General features: G+C 27.0%; 3 protein-coding genes across 3 annotated transcripts in view; all 3 read left to right on the forward strand.

The window, feature by feature from the left end:
• Nucleotides 1-1,577, forward strand: part of LOC105568220 — a 4,866-nt gene extending 3,289 nt beyond the window's left edge. Inside the window, exons 6-10 of the mRNA XM_012023691.1 lie at nt 6-89; nt 155-245; nt 851-996; nt 1,179-1,311; nt 1,498-1,577. Of these exons, the coding sequence (XP_011879081.1) occupies nt 6-89; nt 155-245; nt 851-996; nt 1,179-1,311; nt 1,498-1,548 (505 nt within the window). The 3' untranslated portion in view covers nt 1,549-1,577. The remainder of the gene's footprint in view (nt 1-5; nt 90-154; nt 246-850; nt 997-1,178; nt 1,312-1,497) is intronic.
• A 1,854-nt stretch (nt 1,578-3,431) lies between these two features.
• On the forward strand, nt 3,432-5,955 carry LOC105568172. Its single transcript, XM_012023620.1, has 8 exons — nt 3,432-3,556; nt 3,702-3,819; nt 4,252-4,513; nt 4,720-4,836; nt 4,943-5,033; nt 5,253-5,398; nt 5,572-5,704; nt 5,828-5,955. The coding sequence occupies exons 2-8, from the start codon at nt 3,807-3,809 to the stop codon at nt 5,876-5,878; spliced, it is 813 nt and encodes a 270-aa protein (XP_011879010.1). The 5' UTR covers nt 3,432-3,556; nt 3,702-3,806; the 3' UTR covers nt 5,879-5,955.
• Nucleotides 5,956-12,174: 6,219 nt separating this feature from the next.
• Nucleotides 12,175-13,438, forward strand: LOC105568173. The gene is made up of 5 exons (XM_012023621.1): nt 12,175-12,287; nt 12,423-12,513; nt 12,710-12,855; nt 13,045-13,177; nt 13,283-13,438. Exons 1-5 carry the CDS (start codon nt 12,190-12,192, stop codon nt 13,331-13,333), a joined length of 519 nt encoding a protein of 172 aa, XP_011879011.1. The 5' UTR covers nt 12,175-12,189; the 3' UTR covers nt 13,334-13,438.
• The last annotated feature ends 4,345 nt before the right edge of the window (nt 13,439-17,783 follow it).

Consider the following 17,783-nt stretch of genomic DNA (forward strand, 5'->3'; position numbering starts at 1 on the left):
TGTATATCAAAAAATGTTAAAGTGCAGGACGATATTCTAGCTCATAAAGACATAATTCGTGCTATAGATATTCATCGAGAAGCTATAACGTTCGTATTTACATATTTTGTAATAAATGTATAGTATATGGAATAATAGACTTTTGTTTTTAAAGTTTCTCTAACTATCTAATATCCAAATTTGAGATATCATTCATGTTTTTAATCGCATTCGGAGTGATTGGTTTAAGCTTAAATATTTTTCGAGTAAGTCATTTGTTTTTATTTATAAATCCACATCTACTAATTGTCATGTTAATTCTTTACATTGCTTATGTTAACAATTTTATTATTGTCTTTCTACTACCAACTTTGATTAAGAATTTTAAGGTTACAATTCTAATATAAGAGATTAAGTGAGTTTTGGATTATAATATTTTTAACATGCCCACTGATTCAATTTTATAATGTATGATTTTCAAATGCACAGATTTGGATTCTCACATTAAATCAATTATAATAAAAGAGAATAAATTACTATTAATTTTATAGTCGTTGAGTACATTATAGCCTTTATAAAATTTAATCGGAAAACTTTAATGGTATAGGTGATAGAAGTGTGCAATAATTAAATTTATTTTTAAAAAATGCAAACAGAGTGATTTAATTTATCAAAGAATAATGTAATAAAAACATATATGTATAATAGAAATGATAAACAATTTATAATACAAGTGACAATTGTAAATTTGATTTACAAAATGAGTGAGGTTTAATACATTAAATTATAATTGATCAATTTTGTACTAAATTTTGCCTACGTTTATACTATGCTCTTCATAGAAATTAATCTTAGTGACATTTGGTATTAGGTCTTTCAAGTTGCATTATTCGGATATAATATTGAAGAATTGTTTATTAATCTAGTATTTGCAACTCTGACTTTTCTATATATGTTCTTGGCTAATTTTGTCGGACAACAAATTATAGATCATAATAACCACGTATATGCCACTGCGTAAGTAATACACGTACTTTATATTATATATTCAAATTAGAAATTTAGAAATTTATGTACTATCATTAAAGAGAAAAATAATGTACTAATTTTGTATGTGTGTGTGTGTACATACTAACAATAAAACTCTACTCTTTAAATATTATCATTTTTTTTAAACTGTATATTGTTATCACTTTTAGATACAAAGTCCAATGGTATGTAACTCCTTTACACATACAAAGATTGATACTGTTAATATTGCAAAGAGGTAATAAGAGTTTTGGCTTGTCTGTGGGTGGATTGTTCATAGCATCTATAGAATGTTTCGCCACGGTACAAAATATTTTATATACCACGTTTTACATACCACATTTTATATACAATTATTAATTACGTATAAATATTCATGTTTTAACATTAATATAATATTATATATGTATATATATATATATAAATTTCGTTTCATAACATATTGAATAAAACTTAATATATAATAAAGGCAAACATAATTTGTTATAGCTAACCAACGCATCCGTATCTTATTTCACTATCATGTATTCCATGCGATAATAACAACGTAATATATTAATATATTAACATAATATATTATATAACATAATATATGTATATGAATTAATGTTATAACAATGAAAAGTCAATGAAAAAAAGAGCGTACCTACGATATAACTCAAATCTAAAAAACAAATACTGTTACATAAACGAAACATTACAATGCGATAATGTGAGATAGAAAAAGAAGTTTTTATAAGGACCCTCGCTTATGTAAGAAAAATATAATATATATTTCTATTGCACGATACTGTACTATTTCCAAATTTTGTGATAAATATGAAGCATATTCTGCAATAATCACTCTTGATATGTATTTTTTTTAAATTCATTTGTAGTTTACCCTGTTGCAGTTAAACTATATTACAGACTTGCTTTAAATTATAGAAACAAAATTTGTATAGAAAAGAAAATATAGAGAATATTTAATGATTATAAATATGATACTCTGTGATAACTGAATGTAATAATAACGACTGACATTTATAAGGCTTAATATTTATATCTATGCATTTATTATTGGTTGATTTAAACATATCTTTTCATTTTCAGCTTTGTTTAATAAATAGTCAAAATACAACAAATGGTGAAATATGCTTTATAATTCATACTTATATAAACGAGAGAGTAATGAAGTATAGTTGAAAAAATTTTATTATTATATAATAAATCATGTATATATACAAATGTATGTACATACATAACGAAATGAAGCACATGTTTAAAAAGCGTTGAGGCGTAGCCAGTGTGCATGCAGTTATTACCACAGGACTCTCTTCGGAAATAATAATATTCTTTGAGAAAAAGCCATATGTTGAATTTATTGCATGTATTGTAGAATCGATTATTTCATTTGGGGAACGCATTTCGACGATATAGTGTAAATTGCACTACACAAATACGCACGTGCACACACACACACACACACACACACACACACACACATTGTCATATACATAACATGTATGAAAAATAATAATATACATATTTTACGATACACAGTTACATAATATATTTGATATGATACTTTTAAAGAATTTTCACTGTTATTCATCGAATATATCGTATGAATGAATATATCGAATTGAAGCATGTGCGCAAGAGACGCTGAAACATGAGTAGTGCGCATGTACAATTTTTACCTCAAGACTTTTCTCATGGGCAATATAGTATGAGAAAAACATCTGCTTAATTTCTTTCGGCTGAATCGATTATTGAATTGGTGACTATGTCTCAACGATATAGTGTTAAATTACAAGTATAGAGGTCTAACGGCGATATTTCGCGTTTTACATTACAATTGAGCTAAATTACGGAAAATAACTTAAATTGCAAAACATTAAAATTGAAAAAGAAAAAGAATAGACGTAGGAAATTTAATCGATGATCCGAATGTGGTAGGGGTAGATGAATCTTCATCCACTTCATTCCCGTCATAAGTGTAATATTTAGAGCTAGCAGAGAGAAGATCATGGACAAATATTTCAATTTAACTCGGACTCTTCTAATAATAATTGGTCTCTGGCCTTATCAAAAATCGAAATTTGCTCAATATCGATATATTTGCATTTTTACTATAATTACAAGTGCTATTGTAGTTCAAGTATGTGTGTTAATATTCTAATTTCCTTTTTGTATATTATACATATTATCTTTCTATATGTATTACAAAGTATACACATATTAAATATAGAAAATTGATTTGGATTTACGATTCTTCCAGTTTGCAATTAATATTTACTTAATTAGATTACTGATTAAATTATACGATTATATGATTTAACATTAAAATCGTTATTCTAAACATATATCTATACCGAAATTTTCTATTGTGAATTTCTAATTCTGTTTTAATGTTACTATTTACATTTATTGTTACTATTTACAGTTTACAGCATTTATAACATTAAAATGTACCGCGGACCTTATCATAAAAATTTGCGCTTTTGCATTCGGTTTTTTCATTATAGACATAAAATACGTTTTGCTTCGCAGTAACAACAGAGCAGTAAGTTCTTCTACGTATTCTTTTTAAAGAAAGACAAATAAATATTTATAATAGTATAATGTTTTAAATTTAAATATATATTTTTTTTAATTTTACTAATTTATTAGAGATACACAAGTGGTATAAGAACTTATTAAAATAACAGGTAAAATATATAATAGAGTATCTTCAATATGTGTACGTGAATTTAAAAGACCATAACGAAATCGTTATTATAAAAGAATATGGAAACAAAGCAAAACGTCATACGATGGGACTTATAAGTAAGTGAATAATCTTGGGTCCTATTTATATTTATACAGTATATGTATGTTTAAATATGAAAGAGAAAGTAAATAGGAAATAACTGAATAAATTTACTAGTAAAACTTCAAAGAAAACAGTCCTTTAAAAATTTAAATTAGTTCTCAAATTAAAACACTTTTTCTATTTCTAATACAATTAAATCTAAATAACTTAAATACTACAAAATTATATAATACATATAGCCATATTAATACATTCAACGGTAAACTGCATTTGTATAATTATTATCCATTACTTTCTTTTTGGAAAAAGATTTGCATAGTAGTAACTTGTATACGACACATTAGTATTTTATCTCAATGTATATGACATATTAATAAAGTTGCGAGTTCTAAATTATTAAAGACGCTCTAAAATTGATCTATTTACATATTTATTACGTTATTTAGTTCTTCTTATTACCTACGTATTTACTCATGTAATGACACAACTGTGGCCAAGGGTTTATAAAATTGTTTTATCTATGAATGGATCTCAGCAACGCCGTTTGCATTTTGTAGCAGAATATTTTGTCGATCAAGAAAAATATTACTACTTACTTTTATTGCATATGTTTATATGTTATTACATGATACTATTTGTCCTACTGGTGACAGGAATGTCGTTATATACATATCTTCAGTATGCCTGCGGAATGTTCAAAATTGCTAGGTAAAAAACTGTGGCTTCAAAATGAGATTTTTAATCGTACTCATTGTTTCTCTCGACTCATCCTTGTATAGTACATAAACTAATTCCGAATTTAATTTATTACACTTTATTTTATTTGTTATCTAACTTCGAGAATATTATTTACATCTTGATTTTGTTAGATACAATAAATGTATGTATAGGTAATTAAAAATTAAATTTTTCAGTTATCGTTTCGAAAGTACAATGAAAATTTACGTATCACAAAATATTATGCAACGGAATGAGAATTTACTTCATAAAGGCATAGTACGTGCTATAGACATTCAACGAAATGCCATGATGTCGGTATTTATTTCATTATATAATAATGTTTTATAAGACACACAACACACACATACATACATATATAAATATATGTTTTCATTATATTTTGTATTATATTTAAAGGATTTGCGAATATTTGATGTCCACGTTTGAGGTAATGTTCATGTATTTAATAGGACTCGGAGTGATGCTGTTAACCCTTAATATTTTCCGAGTAAGTTTTGTTTATAACTATCTAACCATATAATATTAAATAAAAAGTTTTTTGTAAGCAAAATGAAACATTTCACATTTGAAGCTTGGAATTTTATTACATTTTCACATAAAATATACTAAATATGTATCGTAAAAAATCGAAAAGTACGATTGTTTATTTAAATTAATCATAAAATTAATTCAAATCGCAAAATTAATTACACAATTCGTTTATTAGGCTTTTCAGATTATATCATCGGGATATAAAATTGAAGAATTAGGCATGTGTTATTTGTCATCATTGAGTTGTCTTATATACATGTTTTTATCCAATTTTGTCGGACAAGAAGTAACGGATCACTATAATTACGTATTTGATACAATGTAGGAAATATTTTCTCATTATATTATTATATTATTTTACATTTATTAAAAAATGATAAAAATAGGAATTAATATTTTTATTTATTAATGATGTACGAAAACAAATATGTAATCTGGTATTACTCGTATCTTTGTTGTCGAAGTATTAATTTATTATATCGTTATGCGTTTAGATACAATATCCAGTGGTACTTAGCTCCTCTACATATACAAAAGCTGACGGTGTTTCTAATGCAGAGAGGCAATAAATCTTTCGGTCTAAATGTGGCTGGATTGTTTGTAGCATCTTTGCAGTGCTTTGCTATGGTAGGGAATATTTTTTATACGATAGTAAAATAAATATATTACATTCATTCTTCTTTCTCTTTACATACTTTGTATCTTCCTTCCTTTCAAAGAAACAAACGAAAAACCAACAATTTGTTGCAGTTGGCAAATTCATCTGTATCTTATTTTCTCGTCTTATATTCAATTCGGTAGTGATAGCAAAACATACCAACACCATAGAGATAAACTTAATAAGTAAATGATGCAGTACATATTATGTCAGAACTGCCGCGTGTCATGTAAAAATGTATGTAAATTAAATAACAACAAAATGAGTGGTTTTACAACAACTTTGTCTTCAATGTAAGAAGGACAATGTAACTAATCTGTAGAATCAATTATTACAATGTTAACCAAAATAGGTGAGAATAAGTTAAAATAAGTGATAATGATCTGATTGTATGTAATATTATATCTTTTATCTTGATTAACTGAATTTTTATTTAAAAACCTTGATCCAAAACGTAATACAACTTTTATTATATTTTTATATTTACTAAAATGCTAAAATTTTAGAATACAAAATTTCTCTTAATTTTTGCTTAAGTTTTTAGATCCATAGCTATAAATATCTTTAAATTCTACAATATCTTTTCGATTTAAAGAGAAAGGAACGAAGACAACGAACAACAGAAGAGTTTGAATATAAAGTAAAACTATTTATTTTGCGAGAAATTATATTATATCGTTTATAGGTTGTAATTTTCTAGTGGATATGATTTTCAAAATATTTTTGTTCTAAAATATCTCAAAAGTAACTTATGTTTGCACCTAATTGAAAAATAAAAAATGAGTACACTACCGGTAAATAAAACAGTCACAGTGTTATTTTATAATGTTTACTTCAAAACTTCTCTTGTAGATAATATTTCATGAGAAACATCTATTGAATTTCTCTCGTTATTGGTAGGTATTTTGATCTTCTAACCGCACTCTCTTGTTGATGTCTTATCAAAACTAGAAACCTGCCCGACTTGACTTGTTTTGTTGCTTCAATGTCATTGTAAGTTTTATTATATGTATTTCAGAATTTTCAGACACGTCGATGTTTTGGTTATACTATTGTAAAGGAGATTCCTGTATTTTAGATTAATGTATTATATAATTTGGCCTTTTTACTTATGTCGGAGCAAGTGTAATAGATATCACTACTTCTGGATGATGATCAACTGAATCAAGAACCTGGTACCACTATTTTTCTTCACTGGAGCGTGCATAGCTGTGTGAGAAATATGTACTGATGAAAATATACATCCTGTTTCAAAAGTGGAGGTCAATCACTCTGGAGGTGTTTGGAAACCAACAAAACAAGACAAGAAGTTGGTATGAACATAAATACATCAGAAACGCGTCCTTTTCAAGTTATCACCATTCTTATTCTTCAAATTTTTAATTATAGAATTACAATCAACATAAATAAATTCAAATAAAGGATTTGTGTACGTGTTTCTTGAATTGTTACGCATACGTGTAAGAACAGCTTAAAAGCAAATAATGTGCTTACATAACTTTCACCTTAGGTCTTGTCATATGGACAACATGAGAAGCACCACCCATGAAAGTAAAACATCTGTTAAATTTTCTTCGACATTAAATCGATTATTTAACCGGTGACTTCCTCGAAAGTGTTAAAGTGCGAATATTGTGACCTTACTTTTAATTCACACTGTTGCAGTTAGTCTAAATTAGAAAAATTATTTTAAATTATAGAATTAACATTTATACAAAGATATACATAGAGAATATTTAATTATTATTAAGGTGATAAACTAAATACAATAATAACAATTAATATTCATAATTGTTAAGTTTTATATTTATGCATTTGTTATTGGTCAATTCTAAAATATCTTCCAGCTTCGTTTAATAAATAATCGAAATGCAACAAATGTTGAAATATGCTTCATAATTCATACTTATGTAAACGAGGGTGTAATGAAGAACATGTGAAAATTTTTTATTGTTACAAATTATGTATACATACAAATGTACATACATAACGAAATGAAGCACGTGCATAAAAACCGCTGAGGCATGGCAAGTGTGCATGCACAGGCTATTACTACAGGGGGGACTCTCTTTTAGAAACGATATTCTGTGGGAAAGCACCATCTGTCGAATTTCATGCCTGTAGAAGCGATTACATAATTGGCGAACGTGTTTCGACGATGTATAGTGTAAATTGCAAGTACCACACAGACCTAACTGAGATGTTTCACGTCTTACCCTTCAATTGAGAAGAGGGAAAAGACTTTAATTATAAACTATATTAAACCAGTAAAATTCATGCTAGAAGTAAGAATATTTATTTAACAAAATGAATATAGTAGAAACAAGTAGATTATTTATCCATCTTTTTGTAACTAGTATTTTAGTACTACCAGAAAGTTGATCAATGTGGTGGATAAATATTTCAATGTCAACATAATTCTTTTGCTGATAATTGGTTTGAAACTTTACAAAATGTCAAAATTTGCTTGACTACACATAATATCCCACACAGCACGGGGAACTCCCGGGGAGCTTCTGGGGAGCTTATAAAATTTTCCAGAAGCTTCATTGAACTTTAAACGTACTCGCACGTAGCTCCCGGGGAACTTCATTTAAGCTCGCAGGGAGTTCAGAAAACATGTTTCAAAAACTCCCTGCGAGCTTAAATAAAGCTCCCAAGGAGCTACGTACGAGTTCGTTTAAAGTTCAAATAAGGTTTATGAACATTTTTATTAGCACCCCAGGAACTCCCCGGGAGTTTCCCGTGCTGTGGGTATAGTCATCAAAAATATATTTAGGCCTTTGAAGTTTATCCATGATCCAGACAACTCGCTGTCTGATTGGCTTGCCACTTATACTAATATGGGATAATTTTTACTTACGAGAAAGACTAATGCACGGTCGCCACGTCGCGTCGAGGCAATGAGTAATACTAGTACGAACTCCCTAGGAGCTTAATCGGAGCTTTGTGCTGTATGATCTACGCTTCTTTAGCATTCTTAAAACTTGCATTAATGAAATTTCAAGTATTTCATTAGAATTAACAAAACTTTGTCGTATCTATGAATATACTCGAGAATTTTTCCATCTATTTGAAATCAAGATTTTCTTACCCGTTTTATAAAATGTGTTATAGAAATTGTGTTATATTCTATAATTAAGCAGTACAATACAAAAAATATTCTTGGTTTACTTATGAATTGTAAATAATATCAATCTTATTCTTAAATATATACATAAACATAATATTATTTTCTTCTATAATCAAAGAAATTGCCTTTAGTTGTAACAATTTTTAAATAAGCTTTCCTTATTAGTTACTTGTGTGTGTGTGTGTGTGTGTGTGTGTGTGTGTGTGTGTGTGTGTGTGTGTGTGTGTGTGTTTGCGCGCGTGATTGTGTGTGTCAAAGTGTATGTAAATATTAAATAATGTTGTTATATATTTTTTATAACTCACAATTATACATACGTGGATGTAAAACTTATAAAGAACTTTTACTATCATGGGTCGAATGTATCACATAAATGAATATATCAAACTGAGGCGTGTGCGCAAGAGACGTAGAAACATGAATGGTGCGCATGTACAATTTTTACCTCAAGACTTCTCATGAGCAATATAATATGAGAAAAAACATCTGCTTAATTTCTTTCGTCTGAATCGATTACTAAATTGGTGACTATGTCTCAACGATGCAGTGTTAAAATGCAAGTACACTATATAGGTCTAACGGCGACATTTCGCGTTTCCATTACAATTGAGCTAGATTATGGAAAATAACTTAAATTGCTAAACGTTAAATTAAGAAAAAGAAAAAACATTGTATATTTAATCGACCAACTGAATATGGTAGGGATAGATGAGGCTGCATCCACTTCATCCCCGTCATAAGTATTTTAAAGCTATCAGAGAGGAGATCATGGACGAATATTTCAATTTTATTCGGACCCTTCTGTTAATGATTGGTCTGTGGCCTTTGCAAAAATCGAAATTTGCACAATATCAATATATGTGCATACTTGCTATAATTACAGGTGCTATAGTAATTCAAGTATGTGTTTAATGTTTCACTTTTCTTTCTGTATATTGTATTATCTTTCTATATGCATTACAGTAGTATATATTAAATATACATATAAGAGTGATTTTGATTTGCGATTTTGCCATATTTTCCAATATTAATTTACAAGTAACATTTTCTTAGTTAGAATACTGATTGATGAATATTTATATGTACTAAATGTTTATACTATTTATAAAAACACATAGACGGTTCTTAATTTATATTTACAATTTATAGAATATAGATATAGATAAAATATAGAATATATAGAACATAGAACAATATATAAAATATAAAAACTTAATATGAAAACACATAAAGAAATTTCTTATATCTCATTTCTAATTTTATTTTTGAAATTTTGTTATTTACAGTTTACAGTATTTATAACTTCAAAATGTACTGCAGACCTAATCATAAAAGTTTTCGCTTTTGCATGCGGTGCTATTATTATAGAAATAAAATACATTGCGTTTCGCATTAAGAATAGAGCGGTAAGTTTGCCTATGTATTTATTTTTAAAGAAAAACAAATACTTAAATATTTTGGATAAAGTTTTATATTTACATATATTTTTTTTATATTTTACTAATTTATTAGAGATACACAAGTGGTATAAGAACTTATTAAAATAATAGGTAAAATATATAATAGAGTATCTTCAATATGTCTATGTTAATTTAAAAGACCATAACGAAATTGTTATTATAAAAGAATATGGAAGCAAAGCAAAACGTCTTACGATGGGACTTATAAGTAAGTGAATTTTCTAGTCCTATATATCTTTATACATTATACATATGTTTGAAACATGAAGGAATGTAAGAAGAAACTGACCGAAAGACTCTAGTCTAAGTCTTTCAGAAAAACATTACCTTTACTTGAAAAAGTTAGAATCGTTCAAATTAAAATATTTCAAACAATAAAATAATAAGAAACTTACGTCAATTAAATAATATTTTCTAAATTACAAGATTTTCAATTTGAACTTTTCCTATTTCTAATACAATTAAATCTAAACTACAATATTATACAATTTATATAGCCATAGTATTGATGCAATAGCAAACTGTGTTTGTAAAATAATTCTGCATTCCTTTCTGTTGGAAAAAGATTTGCATGTTATTATCTTGTAATGTATATGACATAGTAATAAAACTACCAATTCTGATTTAAACGCGTACTATTTATATAATATCTTATTAATTGTGTTATTTAGTGCTCCTTATTAGCTACATGCTCATTCATATATTCACACAATTGTGGCCAATATTTTGTAACGTTGTCTTATCTATGAATAAATCTCATCAACGTCGTCTATATATTATGGCAGAATATTTCATTGATCAAGAAAAATATTTCTACATACTGTTCATGCATATATACATATGTTATTACTTGGCACTATTCATTTTACTGGTGACAGGAACCTCGTTTTATACATACCTTCAGTTTACCTGCGGAATGTACAAAATTGCTAGGTAAAAATATTTAACATAATAATTGTACTAGACGTAGAAATAATTTACAACATTATTTAATAAAAGGACAGAGTCATGTTTTCCATCTGATAAAAATCTGAAACTTTAATATATTGTAATATTATAAGTCACTAAGTAAATAGAAATGATAATTAACTCATTAAGAGAATATAATTCTTATATTTATGCTCATATGTATACAGTAGCATGTAAAAGATTCTTCATATTGATTTTTTAGTTTTTAAATGAACTAATTTTTGACGAAATTAAAAATTTTAATGATATTGAAATAAATAATTTAATAAAATAAAACACTTTTCTATTACCTACATTATTACTCATGTAATGGTACTAAGATGGTATAAGAATGGAATTTACATTTATAAGTATTTGTATTACCTTGTGTGATTAACTAATATAACTTTCTGGAACAATCTGTTTGGTATGTGGATTTTCTTTGACGCAGCGAGAATTGATCATATTTGATTTTAAAACCTTTTGGAAGTCATGGTGTTACGAATTATTAAATTCCTTTTAATGTGGGCTACGCTACCAGATAAAAAATACCTACATCTATATTTATAAAAAATGCCATTTAAGATTACGTTGCTAATTTAAAAATGACAAATTTTAAATTGAAAATAACCTGCCGAAAATATCACATTTAGTTTATCGAATAATGTTATACTTTTTTAGATATTTTCAAAAACTCTGTCTTTAAATAGAGATTTTTAACCGTACTTATTGTTTTGTCTTGACTCATCCTTGTACAGTACAAAAATTAATCCTAAAATTTATTTATTACATTTTATCTTATTTGTTATCCAACTTTGAAAATATTATTTGCATCATGACTCTGTTAGATAAATGTATGTAGGTATGTATAATTAAAACTTTCACTATTCACAGTTATCGTATCAAAAGTACAATGAAAATTTACGTGTCACACAATACTATGCTACGAAATGAGAATTTGCTTTATAAAGGCATAGTACGTGCTATAGACATTCAACGAAATGCCATGATGTTGGTATTTATTTCATTATATAAAAATGTATTAAAGATACGCGCACTTATTGTTAGACAGACGCACGCGCACACACATACACAAATATCTTTTTTATTTGTTATATATTTTTGTATTAAAATTTATATTTAAAGGATTAACGAATATTTAATGTCCACATTTGAGGTAATGTACATGTTTTTAATAGGACTCGGGGTGACGCTGTTAAGCCTCAATATTTTCCGAGTAAGTTTTATTTCTTATTTTTAAATAATCTAAATAGGATGATATTAATTAACGTTGGTTGATTTAAAAACTAGTTAATTGTTCTCCAGCTCCGTGGCTTTCTATCTTTATATAAATATACATTGCCTAAATATGTAATCCTTAAACAATTGTAGGATTTTTATATTTTAAATAAATCCCAAAATTCGCCTCTTAGGCTTTTCAGATTATATCGTCGGAATTGAATATTGAAGAATTAGAGATGTCTAATATGGCAACACTGAGTTGCGTTTTGTTTATGTTCTTATCCAATCTCGTCGGACAAGATGTAACGGATCACTATAATTACGTATTTGATACGATGTAGGAAATATGTTCTCATTATATTATTATACTTTCCAATGATTTTAATTTTAATGATAAAAATAGAAATATTAAAAATTTCAATTGTTAATACAACGTCCAAAAACAAATACATATATGTATATGCGGTATTACTCGTATCTTTGTTTTCAAACTATTGATTTATTACGTCATGTGTCATTTGTGCAGATACAATATCCAGTGGTACTTAGCTCCTCTACATATACAAAAGCTGATAGTGTTTCTAATGCTGAAAGGCAACAAATCTTTTGGGCTAAATGTGGCCGGACTGTTTGTAGCATCTTTAGAATGTTTTGCTACGGTAGGGAATAATTCTTTTTATTTATTTCTTTCTTATATCTCTACTCTCACTTTGTCTTTTCTTCTTTTTAAAGAAACAATAAAAAACAAACATAATTTGTTGCAGTTGGCAAATGCATCTCTATCTTATGTTATCCTTTTGCATTCAATGCGATAGTGATAGCAAGTTATATCAACATCATAGTAATAAATTTAGTAACAAATGATGCAGTACATCTTATGTAAGAAATATCGCGGGTCATATAAAAAATATATGTAAATTATATAACATAATAAGAAGTTTCACAATAAGTTTTGCCCTAAATGTAAGAAGTACAAAATAATGGTATTCCACACAATCAGTTATTACATCTGAACAAAATATACGAGAATAATTTAAAATAAGTGATAATGACTTGTTTTATGTAATTTTGTATCTTGATTAACAGTACTGATATGTTTTAAAAACGTTTCGATTAAGGTACATTAATATTATATAAAATTAACAAAAATTATATTTTGTTTGATTAAACTTGATAAATATATGAACAAATATAAATTAATATATGCAGCGTTTTTATCCTACTATCTAACTATATTATTGAAACAAAAATTACATTAGGTTATAAAATAAAAATAAGTTTATTGTCGACTATGAATGTCTATTCTTTCGTTGTAAACTTTAATATATGAGAATCTATACTGTCTCATCGAGAAATGATAATGTTAATTTAATCAATATAATATACTAAATATGTATAATAGTTTACGTAATGATATGTAAGCATATAGGACATCACAATGAAAAATCATGATTTTGGATTTGATATGATTTATTTTCGAAATAATTTACAATTTTGCATAGGCACTTCTATAAGACTCCATTCTAGTATCTTCCTTCCAATAGGTTATCATACATGTTTTATTAGCATTTTACTATGTAGTAAATATGTATAATATTCATAAAATAATTCACATTTTTATAAGCGCACTTTAATAAAGTTTGTGTAAAACTCGTTTGTATAACAAAAACAGTACAATGTGAATATATTGATATTTTTAGATTTCTAAATATTCATCTTTTATTACATATCGTTTGCCGTTGCATTTTAATGTTCATTGAAGGCGTTTGAAGACACTTTCATGTGCCTTAAATGAATATTATATATGTATAAAGGCAACTATTATATTTGTTTTTAATTTATTTTCCAAAATAATAATAACGAAAGACGCTTTAGAAACATGTGCGCACTCTTCCACGCTTACTTATATTTATTTTCATCCATTTAAATTTGGATTTTCTCGAAAATTATCACTCATTATAAATAAGCTTTCCTTTTTTCTTGTGCGCGTGCGTGTGTGCATGCGCGAGTGCGTGTGCGTGTACGTGTATGTGCTTGCGCGCGCGCTGGTGAATCAAAGTGTATGTAAATATTAAATAATATTATCATATATTTTTTACAACTCACAATTATACATACGTGGATGTAAAACTTATAAAGAACTTTCACTATTATGGGTCGAATGTATCATATAAATGAACTTATCAAACTGAAGCGTGTGCGCAAAAGACGCAGAAACATGAATAGTGCGCATGTACAATTTTTACCTCAAGACTTTTCTCGTGTACAATATAACATGAGAAAAAAACATCTGCTTAATTTCTTTCGACTGCATCGATTACTGAATTGGTGACTATATTTCAACGATGCAGTGCTAAATTGGAAGTACACAGGTCGAACGATATTTCACGTTTCCATTAGAATTAAGCTAGATTATGGAAAATAAGTTAAATTGCAAAACGTTAAATTAAGAAAAAGAAAAAACATTGTATATTTAATCGACCAACTGAATACGGTAGGGATAGATGAGACTTCATCCACTTCGTCCCCGTTATAAGTATTTTAAAGCTAGCAGAGAGGAGATCATGGACGAATATTTTAATTTAACTCGAACCCTTCTGTTAATAATTGGTTTGTGGCCTCTTCAAACATCGAAATTTCAACAATATCAATATATTTGCATACTTGCTACAATTACAGGTGCTATAGTAATTCAAGTATGTGTTTAATGTTTCACTTTTCTTTCTGTATATTGTATTATCTTTCTATATCCATTACAGTAGTATACATTTGTAAGAGTGATTTTGATTTTCGATTTTCTAATATTTTCCAATATTAATTTGCAATTAATATTTTCTTAGTTAGAATGCTGATTGGTGAATATTTATATGTATTAAATATTTATAATATTTATAAAAGCACACAACTGTTTCTTAATTTATATTTATAATTTATATTTACAGTAGTATATATGTATATTGTACAAGAGTGATTTTGATTTTCGATTTCCCAATATTTTCCAATATTAATTTGCAATTAACATTTTCTTAGAATACTGATTGATGAATGTTTATATGTATTAAATATTTATAATATTTAAAAAACAAATAGCCATTTCTTAATTTATATTTGCAATTTATAGACTAAATATGAAAACAGTAATGTAAAGAAATTTCTTATATGCTATTTCTAATTTCTTTTGGAAATGTTATTATTTACAGTTGACAGTATTGATAACTTCAAAATGTACTACAGACCTTATCATAAAAATTTTCTCTCTAGCATTTGGTATTATTATTGTAGAAATAAAATACATTTCGCTTCGCATTAACAATAAAGCGGTAAGTTTGTCTATGTATTTATTTTTAAAGAAAGACAAATAAATATTTTGAATGAAGTTTCACTTTTACATATATTTTTAAAAAATTTTACTAATTTATTAGAGATACACAAGTGGTATAAGAACTTATTACAATAATAGGTAAAATATATAATAGAGTATCTTCATTATATCTACGCTAATTTGAAAGACCATAACGAAATTGTTATTATAAAAGCATATAGAAGCAAAGCAAACCGTCTTACGGCGGTACTTATGGGTATGTGAATATTCTTATTTTCTGTTTACATATATGTATTAAATATAAAACATAAAGGAATGTAAGAAGTAAATGACCAAAAAACTCTAGTAAGGCTTTCAGAAAAACATTATTTGAGAAAGTTAGAAGTGTTCAACTTAAAATATTTCAAACAATAAGTAAGAAGGAACTCGCGTCGATTAAATATTTCCTAAATTAAAAGATTTTTAGTTTGTACTTTTCCTATTTCTAATAGAATTAAATCTAAACTACAATATTATGTAATTTTTATAGCCATAGTATTAATGCAACGGCAAACTGTATTTGTAAAATAATTAGGCATTCCTTTCTGTTGGAAAAAGATTTGCATGTTATTACCTTGTAATGTATATGACATAGTAATAAAACTACCAATTCTAATTTAAACACGTACTATTTATATAATATCTTATTAATTGTGTTATTTAGTGCTCCTTATTAGCTACATGCTCATTCATATATTCATACAATTGTGGCCAACATTTTGTAATATTATCTTATCTATGAATGAATCTCAACAACGTCGTCTGTATATTATGACAGAATATTTTATTGACCAAGAAAAATATTTCTATTTACTGTCTTTGCATATATACACGTGCTATTACATTACAATATTCATTCTACTGGTGACAGGAACCTCGTTTTATACATATCTTCAGTATCTCTGCGGAATGTTCAAAATTGCTAGGTAAAAATATTTAACGTAATAAAATTAGTAGACATAGAAATAATTTATATCATTATTTAATAAGGGGACAGACTGATGATTTCCATCTGATAAAAATCTGAAAACTTAATTTGTTGTAATACATATTTTTGTTTGAGATTCGAATAACCGTCGGTAGCGACCCTTGAGTGGTCCGTGATAGTTATTCATTTTGCCGTGAGAGAGCGGTAGTGAGAGAGGATACGAAAAGTAGCGAAAAGAAGGAGAGAGAGAGTTAGTTGTGAAAAGAATCAGAACGATATTATTTTAGTTTTTGTTCAAGAGAAATTTTAGTTCGCATGAATAAAAGCTTGTTCTGTCAAATTCACGAGTTGTTATCCGACAATTATTGGTCACTAAGTAAATAGAAATCATAATTGTCTCATTAAAAGATTGAATTTCTTATATTTATACTCATATGTATACAGTAGCGTATAAAAGTTTCTTAATAATGATCTTGTAGTTTTTAAAGAAATTAATTTTTAACCAAATTGAAAATTTTAATGATATACATTTAAATGATGTAATATAATAAAACATGTTTATATTGCCAAAATTATTACTCATGTAATACTATTTGATAAGAATGGAATTTACATTTATATAGTATTTGTATTACCCTTGTGTGATTAATTAATATCATTTTCTGGAACACTGTCTGGCATGTGGAATTTTTTTGTCACAGCAAGAATTGATCATATTTGACTTGAAAATCTTTTGGAAGTCATGGTCTTATGAATCATTAAATTCTTTTCAATGTAGGCTACGCTACCAGATCAAAAATATCTATATTTACATATATTTATAATAAAATTACATTTAAAATAAGTTGCTAATTTAGAAATGACAAATTTCAAGTTGAAAACAACCTGTCGAAAAAATCGTCACATTTGGTCTTTCAAAAAATGTTATATTTTTTTAGATGTTTTTGAAAAGTGTATCTTCAAACAGAGATTTTTA

This window comes from Vollenhovia emeryi, unplaced genomic scaffold (genome assembly GCF_000949405.1).
Source record: "Vollenhovia emeryi isolate VEMERY1.0 unplaced genomic scaffold, V.emery_V1.0 DF939131.1, whole genome shotgun sequence".
NCBI classification, from domain to species: Eukaryota; Metazoa; Arthropoda; class Insecta; order Hymenoptera; family Formicidae; genus Vollenhovia; species Vollenhovia emeryi.

What these genes read in the sequence shown, in the direction of transcription:
- LOC105568172 (XM_012023620.1), top strand. An exon ending in ATTCAACGAAATGCCATGAT is followed by an intron (nt 4,837 to 4,942) that starts GTCGGTATTTAT and finishes TTATATTTAAAG; the next exon opens with GATTTGCGAATATTTGATGT. An exon ending in AATTACGTATTTGATACAAT is followed by an intron (nt 5,399 to 5,571) that starts GTAGGAAATATT and finishes TTATGCGTTTAG; the next exon opens with ATACAATATCCAGTGGTACT.
- LOC105568173 (XM_012023621.1), top strand. Translation starts at nt 12,190, where the DNA reads ATGAAAATTTACGTGTCACACAATACTATGCTACGAAATGAGAATTTG. An exon ending in ATTCAACGAAATGCCATGAT is followed by an intron (nt 12,288 to 12,422) that starts GTTGGTATTTAT and finishes TTATATTTAAAG; the next exon opens with GATTAACGAATATTTAATGT. An exon ending in AATTACGTATTTGATACGAT is followed by an intron (nt 12,856 to 13,044) that starts GTAGGAAATATG and finishes TCATTTGTGCAG; the next exon opens with ATACAATATCCAGTGGTACT.